At 37.4% G+C, this 12,867-nt stretch overlaps 1 protein-coding gene across 1 annotated transcript in view; it reads left to right on the top strand.

The window, feature by feature from the left end:
• NRXN1 (neurexin 1) overlaps window positions 1-12,867 on the top strand; it is a 667,470-nt gene that overhangs the window by 325,404 nt on the left and 329,199 nt on the right. The window contains exons 11-12 of the mRNA XM_084203402.1: window positions 1,420-1,593; window positions 7,314-7,433. Of these exons, the coding sequence (XP_084059528.1) occupies window positions 1,420-1,593; window positions 7,314-7,433 (294 nt within the window). The remainder of the gene's footprint in view (window positions 1-1,419; window positions 1,594-7,313; window positions 7,434-12,867) is intronic.

The following is a 12,867-nucleotide window of genomic DNA, read 5'->3' as shown; positions in this document are numbered from 1 at the left end:
TACAGTCATTAATTCATTTCAGGTTATTTCTGCTCAGGTAAACTGTAAACCATTACAAACAGCTCTAAATTGCAGTCTCTTTCAAAAAAGAAATATGCCAGGAGAACCAGTAAAAGGTGTAACTGTGATTTACACCAGTCAGAAGGAGATTAAAACTAGCCACATGGGGTAGTGGCAACAGTGCATTCTGAGTTCTGTCACTGTAAAACCTGCCTGCAAAGCTCAGAAATCACTTTGGAAATCAACAATTTTACATCTGAGGTCATGCAGAAACGCTCTTTGTCACTAGATCCCCTGGTCTTGTGGTCTAGGCTCCAAAATCAGCCAGACTGGGGGTTGTTCTGGAAAGCACAATGTACATTACAATGTACATTCAAATAAACTGCTGCAAATTTGTGCTGGCAAACCAAATACGTCATCAATGAGGATTTAATGCCTGGTTAAACCTGACACTTGAAGCATACTTAGGGAGGTTCTTATGGTTGTGTTGGATTGAAAGGTGACTGTTCTGTCTGCCAGACACACCCAACACGTGAAAGAAATGTAGAACCTGAATTGTTTTAAAACAAAGAAGCATCCTTCCCTGGGTGCTGAAGAGGAAAGTTAAAGTTATGTACTTTCAAAGTAAGTCTACCACTGAGCTAGGAATTACTTGAAGGGAAAAAAGCCCTGGTTTTCAGTCCTAAGCTGCCTGAGGTTCATCAGAGCAAGCTGTTTGTAATAGGTGTCTGTCATTAGAATAATTTTTGGCAAGAAAATTCCATTTGCTCAGTGTTCCTATTGCAGTTTAAAGGCATCTAACTCCCATTGCTGCCACATGAGTTTCAGTGGGGATAGCTGGTCATTTTGCTCTTTAACAATGGTATCTCTAAGTTTCTCCTTTCATGTGTCCCTCAATCTTTTATTTCTTGGTGTCCTTCTGAATGGATGATTCTGGATACACCCCCTTCAGGTGGATCCTGCTGCCTTTTATCTCACTGTGCTGTGTCCATCTCTGGCATGGTCTGTGGCCAGCCTCCCTGAATATTGAACAAATAGATGAACAAATTGCATATCAATTATATGAACAATTGTGCTAGTACTAGATGAGTTTCTAGACAGGGATTCTGTGATTTAATCCTCCTCTCTGCAATAGGTGCATGTTTCCTGACCATGTGAGCTGGCACGTGGAAAGCTTGCCCAAGTACTTCTAAGAAATCAGCCATACAAATTCGAAGTCTACGTTTACATTTGAAAAAATACAATCCTGCAATGCTGTAGTATCTGACATGTTGCCACTGTTTGTTTTCTTCTACATTTATTTCAAAGACTATTTTTTGGACATGTCTGTCATTCAGCACAAAAAGGCCAGAAGATCAAGTGGGTCAAAGGTTCTGCTGGTTCATTTTTTTGTATCTAATATTTATTTCTCCTCACCAGGTGATTTGTATATTGGAGGAGTGGCCAAAGAAATGTTTAAATCCTTGCCCAAGCTGGTGCATGCAAAGGAGGGGTTCCAAGGCTGCCTTGCATCAGTGGACTTGAACGGACGGCTCCCTGATCTCATCTCAGATGCTCTCTTCTGCAATGGGCAAATAGAAAGAGGATGTGAAGGTATTCAATATGCTGGTTTTGTTGGTTTTGGGGGTTTATACATATATATATATATATCATAGTGAATGTACTGTGCCAATCCTGCAGGGCTTTTTTTGATATTTACACTCCATATATCAAGAGACTATATTTTACCTGTTTCTAATTGATCTTGCTTCACCCCTTCTTACATAAAGGCTGTGTTTTTAGTATTATGGAGACAGGCATATGCCTGCCCTAAAGCACAGAGATTAATCTGAGAACATGAGTTAACTTCACAATGTTAAATGTAGGTTCCTTACTTCCCAGCAGCAAGACTTTTTTGCATGTGTTTTGTTTACTACTGATGTATTTTAATTAATGATAACAACAGTAACAATTAACTTCAATGAAGTTCTTTATATCTCCATAACACTCAGGCATTAGTTAATGCTGAGACATTAGCTAAGTTATTCCAATTTTAAAGCAGACTTTTTGAGTTGGTTAATTCAAGGCTAATTTATGAAAATTTTTAATACCAGTCTTCTATCTTCTGTATTTTTGCTCGCCCCTTAGATTAGTATTGATATGAACCTTTCGATCTGAAATCAGTAACAGACAAATATGTTTTATCTCAAAATATTATGTCCTTATTGACTCATCTGGTATATCATGAAATTTAAGTGAGGACAGAATTAGAAGTGTATTTCTAATTCAGGAATGTCAATCTCTAGCTATTTTTCCAGCTGTCATTTGATCCCACATTATTTTTACTATGGTTTATGGAATAATTTGAATACATTTTCTATCCCTACATATCTAATTTATTCACATAATTCTGGATTTTGTGTTTATGTTCATTTTTATATGTTCTCCCTTCTCTCAAGTGCCATTCTTCTCTGGACAGAAAAATGTGTAAATGACATTATAAAATCTATTTCAAGTTGGAAACTTAATGATTTTGATGTCAAGTTTGTTAAGTATGCAAATTGACATTGTAAAAACCTAAGGAGAGCTGGGGGGTTCCTCAAATTTGAGGAGATCAAGCTTCCTGGTGGATAAAGTCTGTCTCCTCTTTTGTTGTGCATTTGGACAAGCAGAACATTTTTGTTCTTTACCTGCTACTTTAAGTTGGTAATATAAGTTCTATTGTTAGTATATAGAAACAGACACTAAAGCTACAGAAAAATAGAAGATGGGAATTTTGCATATGTCTTTCAGGAATGCAAAAATATGGATTAGTTTGCCACTGAGTTTAGAAAATTAGATTCCGCTTTCTGAATGGTTTTAGCAATTCCATCCCTGCACCATCCCTCCAGAGAGTCAAAGGATGTCTTGATTCCATTATGCATTTCATAGCTCCTTTTGAAATTATGTAATTTCCTAAATGAATTTTCTGTACTTCAAAGAAACATTGCCACAGGCCTGGTGTGTGAGTTCACCTTTTAAACCACTGGCACAACTCAGCTCTCAGTGGATTTAGTAAAGCTAGCAACAGCTTAATAAAGGCCATAAAGCTATTGTCCTTTTTGGTAGAGAGTGAGTTTTTTTTCCAACACCAAAATCACCTGACACAAGAAACTGGTCAGACCAGATGTGCTGCCTGGCTCCCAGAGAGCTGCCTCCTCAAAAGTCTTCTGCCTACAAAAGGAAATCTTTAACAGCACAGAATTAAATATCCCCTTCCAACCTTTCTGCTTAACCTTGCAAGTTATCTCTTCCATCTCACTCGTTTACTTCAAGTCCTCATGTCTGACCCATCTGTCAGTCTTTTGTTTGCAGCCCATTGATTCAGATTTCCAAGAAAGTGTTCTGCCACCTAAAGGATGATTTAGGTCATTTGTGAACTCAGATGCCTCCTAGAAAACCCTTGCATGCCTCAAGCTGCTCCTACCTCTGCTGCTGTGTCCAGCCAGGACTTCTCCATCCTTACAGAGCTGAAAATTCTGCACCAACCCCACCCTGCCACGGGATGTGTAAGCCCCGGAAGTCCCCTGAGACATTGGGTCCAAAGAGCTCAGGACACAGCAGCAGAGGTAATTTCAGAAGTGTTAGTCACCACCACTCTCAATCCCAAAGACAGCTGGTATATGCCCAGTGTTAAGACATCAGGTTCTGGAAAATCTGTCCTGAGAAGTGAGGCACTTGGATTTGTTGCTTTTAAGATTTATGTGATTGAATTCCCCAACTTTCAGGTACATATCAAAAGGAAAAAAAAAAAAACAAAAAAACAAACTACTCTTTTTCTCTCTTCTGTCAAACTGCCAAACTCTGAAGCCATAATGTGCATCTAATTAATTTTATGTTAGAATTTGTACTTAAAGTATTTATTTTTCTCAATAATTTGACAGTCATAAGTGCATTAAACATTTTGAGCAAGGTCACCCATGGGGTTGCTGTGGCATGTTGGAAGGTTTGCCTTTTGAAGCTTCAACCGCAGGCAGAGAGATATCTCTATCATTGAACATGAAACATAATTTACACTTGGCAGAATCCACCTTCTTGACAAATTTTCAATGACTAGAACAGATAGAAGCTAACAGCTAGAAAGATAAATATGCTAACTAGCTCTTTGAATTGTTAATGACAAACCCCAAAGCCAGGTTGTGTCAACACGGTTTTCCTCCAGCCAAATCAATTGTACTTCCTTTTCCTACTTAAAATAAGATACAACCATAATTTTTATATAGTTATAAGGAAAATGCACTGTGTGTATATGTGCTATAAAATGCAATTTGTGTATTATATGAATTACACAAAAAAATCACAGAATTAACATACATGAAGATTTTAAGTGGTAAGATAAGAAATTTGTTTTAATAATATATTGTAAAACATCTATGTGTCAGTTTATAATGCTTCTTGTGATATATATTGCATGCAAGCCTTCACATAGGACAAATGTAAAGGAGATCCCAAACTCAGTTAATTAAAACAGCTGCAGTGAAGACTGAATAAATTAGAATATTTAAAAAATTGAGTATGAAAAAAGAAAAAGTGCTAGAGAAAGGGTGTGTTACAGTATTTTTACTTACTACTTTAGTACTTCAATAAATAAATATATATATAGGAAAAGATGAACTTGTTAGGGTAAATATCATAGTATTTGCCACCATTAAACAGTTGTTTTCTGTTCTTTGAGGAAAAACAATCCTACTTTTTCTAAAAGAAATGCTTATATGCATACTAGTCTTGATGGCAATTTTAGAATAATGACTAATATAGATAAGTCAAGAGTGCTAAGAATCAATTTAATACAAAAAAAAAATAAAACCACCTCACTTTTTTAGCGAGATTGTATCTACCTTTTTTTCTAAATATGTGTTTTCACATGCACTTCCTAATGTGCCTGCAGGGTCCTGCAGTTTATGTACTTTCAAGTCCTTGTGACTTCTGCTCTACTTTTGCAAAGATGAGGAAATTCAACATTGCATAACTAAAGTGTAAATAAATCCATGAATATATAACATTTAAACACCTACAGATATTTTCACTTCAGCTTTGTAAAGTTTCCGAGTAGCAGAATCTGGTGAGAAAAAAATTGTGTCTTGTCAGCTACGGGATTCTGTCATTATAATCCTCTGCTCAAGAAAGGGTGATGTAATGCCCAAATGTTTAAACTTCTGGGCTCAGAACTCCAAAGAAAAAGAAATCACTATCTAATGTTTGCCTGCTGCAGTCAGCTAGAGATGGTGGTGGTAATACTATATTTATTTTATTTTATTTTATTTTATTTTATTTTATTTTATTTTATTTTATTTTATTTTATTTTATTTTATTTATTTTATTTTTATTTTTATTTTTATTTTTTAATTTTATTTTTTAATTTTATTTTTATTATATTATCCTAAAGGGAGAAAATAGAAGAAGTAATAATTTTGCCAAGACAGGGGTGCAGTGTACCCTGCTCTCCCTCTTAGTGATTCTGATGACTGTTCAGGCCCTGCTTCAGAGATTGAGCTGTGCCTCATTTAAAAGAAAGGCCATGGAGCTGACTTAAATCATATTGATATGGATTTTTTTTTTAAATACCAGCAAATCAAAAGAAAATCCCACACTGAGATATTTGAAGGTCTAATGGAAAAGAAGGGTTACGAGGATTTCTCTCTGGGGTGGGATTTTTATTTTATTTATATAATCTTTGGACCAGCTTTGCCCCTTTACCATCAATGACTGGCTGTGGGAATTTCAGGCAGATATTGATGAGCCTCCCCCCAAAACAATTTGGGACAATTTTTTAATGCCAGAACCAAATTTTTCCTTGTAGTGTGAAATGAGTGTGAGGGCTCATAGTAAACTGTGGTTCACGGTCTGTATTTCAGTCTTCATTCACCAGCCACAGAGAGAGGCCCAGAAAAAGGCAGAGCCCAGAGGATGATGGTGCTAATTATTCTTGAATTCACTGTATCTGAACATGACAAAGGGCTAGTCAGGATTCAGCCATGCATTTACTCTGTTAATGCATTCATAGCTATCCAAGGAAGGAAAAAAACTCCACACTTTTAATTTTCCTCCATTACATGTCATCAGCTCAATTAACCATTATATTTCTAGTAAAATACTGGCAAATTACTGCTTTCTTATTTTGGCTTGCCTGAAGATTTATGGCTATTAGCATTAATTTGTTTGCATTATATGGCATTTCTTTCTCTCTTTAACAGCAGCATGCACTTTATTCTGAATGGTTTTTTTCTGTGTTTGCTGCCATTTCAATATTGCTTACTAACATTTACTATATTTTGCTTTTTTTTTATTTTGCTGACAAAGTTGCATTGATGAAAGCTGATTTGCAAGGTAGATAGCCCTGTGTGTATTAAACAAGACTGAAACCCCCAATGCACAGTTGGATTTCTGCAATAAATGCTTTGTACATTTCAGAACTAAAGTGTGTTATTTCGTTGCTGATTTTGCCTTTCACACCTCTAAAACAATGGGCTAAATGAACCTTCATTTTCCAGCATTGCTTGCATAAAGGCTTTCAGTCTTGAATATGTTTGTATAGTGATTGCTTTAGTGCTTTGATCATTCCTTTTAGAAATTTCTTTATATTTCAGTAGTCTAGTTATGATTCTCTAGAAATAGAGTAGCTTTGTTTTTTTCATGTATATGTCACATTTTGGCATGCCAGTTCATTAGTAGTCTGATTTTCTGCATTTCCCCTTTTAGAAGGAACCTGCATGGGATCCGTAAAGCATGTGAATCAGTTCTTGTCAACATTCCAGCCAAAGAATCCCAAACTGCTCTGAATTTCAGACCTAAATCATTTAAAATAACTTGTGGGATTAAAATAATTCTAATAGCGTAGCTTCTGTTATTATTTCTTAAAACTTGTTTCATTTTTCTCTTTCATTATCCAGTCTTTCATATCCCAGAGTTTTGATTCCTGTGGCATCTGGCTTTGCTGTTCGAAACGTATTTACAGGAAGAAATAATGAAGTTTTTAGACAATGTTTAGCCAGTTAACGGTCTGACACGAGATTAACAAATAACTGCAACAAAGTTAACATTCCCACTGTACCTGGAATAATTCTGCTTCTGTTTTGTGCAATCTTATGTGTTTGACATAGTGATTTTACAACTAAAGCAACCCCTCCCCTTTTAATGTTACCTGCTGCTCCAAAACCAGTGAGCTTATGTGCGTTTGACTTGGTAACCCTTGGCTCATTTGATTTGAGATGTTGGCAGCTACTCAGTGTGACCCAGCGGGAAGTGCCTTTCTTTGGGAGAGGAAGTGCAAGTCCTTTTCTGTGTGTTCTCACTAGGCCCCAGCACAACGTGCCAAGAGGATTCCTGTGCAAACCAGGGCGTGTGCCTTCAGCAGTGGGATGGGTTCAGCTGTGACTGCAGCATGACCTCCTTCAGCGGACCATTATGCAATGACCGTAAGTACATGGAAAAGTGTCCCTCTGAAAACCTGAGACAACATTTGAAGCAAGTACCTAAAGCTTTATGTTGCTTTAATATTAGATATTTAACTGGACTGGTAAACCCTGTGAAAATCTGTAAGGCTTGTGGTAAGAACAAAAAGTATGCTTTATAAATTTTGGACAATGTGCAGCATCAAACACAGGCAGAACTTGGTTTTGTTGCACCTGATTCCGAGTCTAATATACTGATGGTTACCTGTTTGATGCAGTCCCTTTCCTGCATAAATATTTCAAATGGGTTTTTCTTTTCCTGATTGAAAACACGTTTTACATTTTGTTATCTTAATGTAGCGCTATCACAAGGGCTATAATTACTGTGAAACAGTTGAGAAGGCTTATTATCTCCCTTTGTGGATTTCTTTAGGTGACACACTAAATATGCCAATAATAAAAGCATGCTGAGTATTTTAGTTCTTTTAGATTTCATCTGAATAACACGCAGCAACCATCTGGTCTTCCAGGAAAAGCTTAAATGTGTCAAAAATAAGGGTCCTGATTCACCAGCTTCATTATGTAGTTTTATTCCAACCTAACCTTATTGATCTAAATAGAATTATGCAGGAGGGATGGTGGAATAATAATGGAGAACCATAATGTTTCACGGTAAATGATAAAAGTAAGCTGCTGACTTTTGGTTTTAATTTATCACATTTTTAATATCCAAATATTGCACATTTTCATACCCATAAGAAGATGGAATTTTTAAAGGCATTTTTATTTCTATTTGTATACATTTATCTGAAAAAAATTGATTGATAATAGGAAGTGTTGTATAACTGCCTAGTCAAGTATTCTGGATTTTTCTGTCTTATTCTGGTTCTCCACTCTACAGCAAGGCATGCCATCTTGGACAGACCCAAAACCAGCAGAATATTTATAATCTGAAAAGCTTTTAGTTCAAATTGTGTTCATCATAGGGCTAGGAAATTAACTGTATGCAAAAGCTAATAATTTATCCCCATAAAAGTTCTGTGGTTTGAAAACTAGGGAAAAGATGAAAGGACTCATTCTGTTTCTCTGCAGTCTCTCTTATGGTTGAAATGAAATGTGATAATGAAAAATTTTCAATGATTTGAGCAAAGGTTTGGGTTTACTTTATGTATATGAGTTTTCATTTCCCAGCAATGTATGTGAATAGTCATATTGCTAAACATACATTTTTAAAGTTTCATTCCCCTACCTACTACAAGAGGAACGTGTTTCTGTTTTGCTTTTACGTTGTTATTTCTGTTTTGTGATCTTTTGAGTTGTTTCAGAAGTAACTAAAACCTGTGAATAGAAAGTTGCAGATATAGCATCTAGCAAGGGATAAACCCAGTTTATAATTTTTAGTAGTAATTGTTGTGTGGACCTGGAATATTCTATGAATTATTTCTTCAAGTGACAGGTAATGCATAAATGTGCAAATTGATGAGCTTATTTAAGAAAGATACCTGTGAATGCGCATTTATACAGTAACATCGTGGACTACATTGCACACAATTGAAATATTTCACAATATGTTTGATGATGGTAAAGGAGTCCTTTTAGAAGCTGGTTGCTAAAAATAGTTCATTCCCAGAAAAATTTTTTTAACTTTTTTTTTTTTTTAATCAGAAGCATGAAATATAAATTTATCCTCAATATGAATGTTGTGGACTAGAGTGCAGAGTCTAGCAAATATAATACATTTGGTTTCTGTTTTATTTTGGCTCCATAGATTAGTTCAGATACAAAAAAAAATCTGCAAAGCCCATCTAACCAGAAAAAAATTTTTGTAGCGGTAAATGTGCCAGAAAGGAGGAAAAATGATGTCAGTGTCATCTGCATGCTCTGAGCCTGCTCTCTGATGTGTTTGGGAAGAGCATAATGGGAAGAGAAATGATGAAATGTTACTACAGCTTTTGAAAAGTGGCCCAGGCTGCACGCCACAGACTAAACTTGGTGGCACTGAAATAAGACAAATTCCCTTCATGTGAGGAAACATTCCAGTGACAGGTCTGGAACAGCAGCTGCTTGTTGCTGAAAATGCATCCCCTTCAGGAAGGATGTAGGCACCTTCCTGAGTATCTTTCCATTGCAGATTGTGCGTGGAGCAACGCTGGTTGACAGGAGCTCAAATTTAACCCAGTGTTGCTACTCAGGCAGGCCCTAGGCTCACTTTGCATGTGAATATACTGTTTTGTATAAAATGGAATGCTTAAGATGTCAACATCTCATAGACAGAGATTTTTTTAGTCTCAAACCCCAGCAATTGACCACTTAAGTGTCAGTGATAATAATAGAAGTAGTTAGAAGTACTTAGTCCCTTACCCAAGGTGATGGCATCTCTATGAAAACACAAAGTGTGCCATTCTTGCCAAAATGCTGGGCAGGTGAAGGAGGAGGGAACAAAACAACAGTCAGAGAAGAGGCAGTGGGTGTTGAGACGGGTGGGTGTTTCACTCTCAGCCAGGATTTAACCCATCACATCTCACCTCTGTTTTGTTCCACGAGCTCTTAGGGGACATATCTAAGCAGAAATTTCAGTGATAAAGTTGTTAAGGTGAGAGGGGAGCTGTCCAACCCCTCTGTTCAGAGCAGAGTCAGATTGCACAGGTTGTCTGGGTCCCCTGCAAAGATGAAGGTTCCATGCCCACTCTGGGAAACCTGGCACAGTGTTCATTCACCCTCACGGTACAAATATTTTCCTGAAGTTTAAATTATATTTCATGTATTTCTATTTGTGCCTATTGCCTCTTGTTCTGTCACTGGGCACCACTAAGAAAAATCTGTCTATGCCTCACATGCATCAGTAATTTCATAACATTGATGGATCCCCACTGAGCCTTCTCTTTTCCTGGCTGAGCAGTCCCTGCTTCCTCACCCTCTCTTCATAGAAGAGAGCCCTTGATGGCCTTGGTGGCCCTTTGCTGGGTAAACACAGGTTTATTCCTGTGTTCTCATGTTGTTCTTGCACTGGGCAGCCAGCACGTGGGGGCAGCGCTCCAGATGCATCTCAGCAGTGCTGAGTAGAGTGAAAGGATCACATTTCTCAACCTTCCTGCAGCATTTTACCCCCATCTCTCACATCTCTCAACCATTCTGCAACATTTTCCCACCAGCAACTGGTGTTGGGCTTTTTTTGCCACAAGAGCACATTGCTGACCCACGTGCAACTTGCTGACTACCAGGTTGTCCAGATCCCTCTCTGCCAAGCTGCCTTCCAGCTGATCAAGCCCTAGCTTGTTCTGGTGTGAGGGTTTATTCCTCCCCAGGTGCAGGATTTGGCATTTTTTAGCAGGTCCTTGTCAGTGCATTTCTCCAGCTTGTCAGCATCCCACTGAATGGCAACACAGGCATCTGGTTGATCAACCACTCCTCCCAGCTCCCTATCATCTGCAATTTGCATAAATGTGCACAAATTACCTTGCTGCATTTGAGCTGATGCTTTCTATGCATTTCCCATAGAAACCCCAGAGCATGAAGATCTGCCATGCATCGCTCCTGGGCTTTACTGTGCAAATGTTTCACTTGTATCATTCTCGCCTTAAATTTCCAGAACAGGAAGTGTGGAGGAAATAATGAAAGAAATTATTTCATGCAAAGTGCTACAATGCGTTTCACTGTTCAAGATATTTCTTTATTTTCTGTAGTAACAGCTACATATTACTCCTGTGCTGTTCAGTGTATTATTGGAGGTAAATATGTGGAAATTAAAATGAAAACTTTTTTTTTAAAGACCTCTTGTGATGAACACCATGTGAGGCAGATTGTTGTCTTTCCTCGTCCAAGAGTGTCTCTGTGTGTCTGCTAGGGAAGGAGGAGAAATTTAGGGAATACACCCCGACAGAAAAAGAACTGGGTCAGCTAAGTGCAAGGCTATAATTTTAAAAGTGTAGTCAGGAACAGCAACTAAAAAAGTTGCAAACATCAGTAGTCCAGTGAGTATGAAGTACCTGACCCTAAGCCATCATGGTAGCAGAGGTGGGAACTTTCAGTGTGCTGCAGTGTCCTGTCTGCTGGAAGATAAACATGGCAGGACAAGCTTAGCCCCCAAGATGCTATCAGATTTATCATTTTTTTCTTTTGACGTGGTATGACACTTAGAGATTCAGGGCACCAGTGCCCTTTAGGTGTAATAGGCAGAATTCTGTGTTACACTGATTGATGTAAAGCTGGCAGTAATGGTTTTTCCTACATGTGGTATCATAAAGAGTCTGTACTAAAAAGACAGTTAGTGGCTGCTCTTACAAATGGATGCACGGCCAGTGGGAAAATACATCATGGACATAGTAACTATATCTAACAGCAGGTTATGTAGTATGAGGCATCCTCCCAGGGAAGTCGGTTTTTTGGATTTTTTTTTGGTTTTTTTTTAATAAGAATAGGGTTGAAAATTACTCTGGCACAGCAAAACAAATCTGTAAGAGATGATCTGCTTTCTGTAAGTTTGCATTGGTTTTTATTCGGGCAGTCTTTCAATACAGCCATATTAGTGACCGTAATAATGGCATGTTTGTGGAAACAAATACTGCTGTTATGGCATGGAAAATAGCAGACTTAATAACCTTGTCATATTGCATTAGTACAGAAGTGTTCTGTGCCAAATTACAGGGCAGCTCCAACGCTGTCTGTTACCTTAAAGGAATGATGTACTGCTGTTGTACTCGTGGTAACTAACACTGTGTCAATACTTGCACTAAAATCCAGTTCTGAAGGGTTAGTGCTTCACCATGCAGTCTCTCCTGGCTATGAATTCGACATTCTCAGCCACTGTAAGTATAAAACCCTTTTTAAAATGTTCTTTTATTTTATTTTTTCTCTTTATCAAGAAAAAATCAAAAGCCCTAATTTAAATGGACAACTCTGTCAGTATTATAAACATGGCCTAACAAAAAACATTTAATTTTTTTAATTTTTTTTTTTAATTAAAGATATACCTTTCAGCTAAGACTTTACCTGTCTTTGCCAGATTAAACTCCAAGTGTGTCTTGGATTTTGTAATCCCCTTTCTAAATTGGCGGCTGAAACATGCATGTTTCCAGAAAAACAAATCCTGAGTATTTCACACTGAACACATTGAACGGTGGATATCCCTGCCTGTTGCTGAGAACATTAGAAACAAGACACTGTAAAAATACATTAGTTAAACTTTGTGAGAGAATTCAATGTATGAGAATTTGACATGATAACAGTTTGAGAAAGAACTGAGTTCTGTCTTCACTGCAGTGTTTGGAGAGGGTATTAAGTAATATTGAGGTACAATTTGAACAACAAAAACTTCTAAATATTGAGTCAGCATTCAGCATTAAATGAGTGGCCCTATAAACAACAGCCACCTTCACAGAAGAGCTCGGATCAAAACAAGCACATTCTCACACTAAATGACACAGGAGTCTTATACTTTGGGAAGATGTAATTAGTGAGC

The sequence above is a fragment of the Fringilla coelebs genome, assembly GCF_963513975.1.
Source record: "Fringilla coelebs genome assembly, chromosome: 3".
Classification (NCBI taxonomy): domain Eukaryota; kingdom Metazoa; phylum Chordata; class Aves; order Passeriformes; family Fringillidae; genus Fringilla; species Fringilla coelebs.
This window is presented reverse-complemented; position numbering and strand designations above follow the sequence as displayed.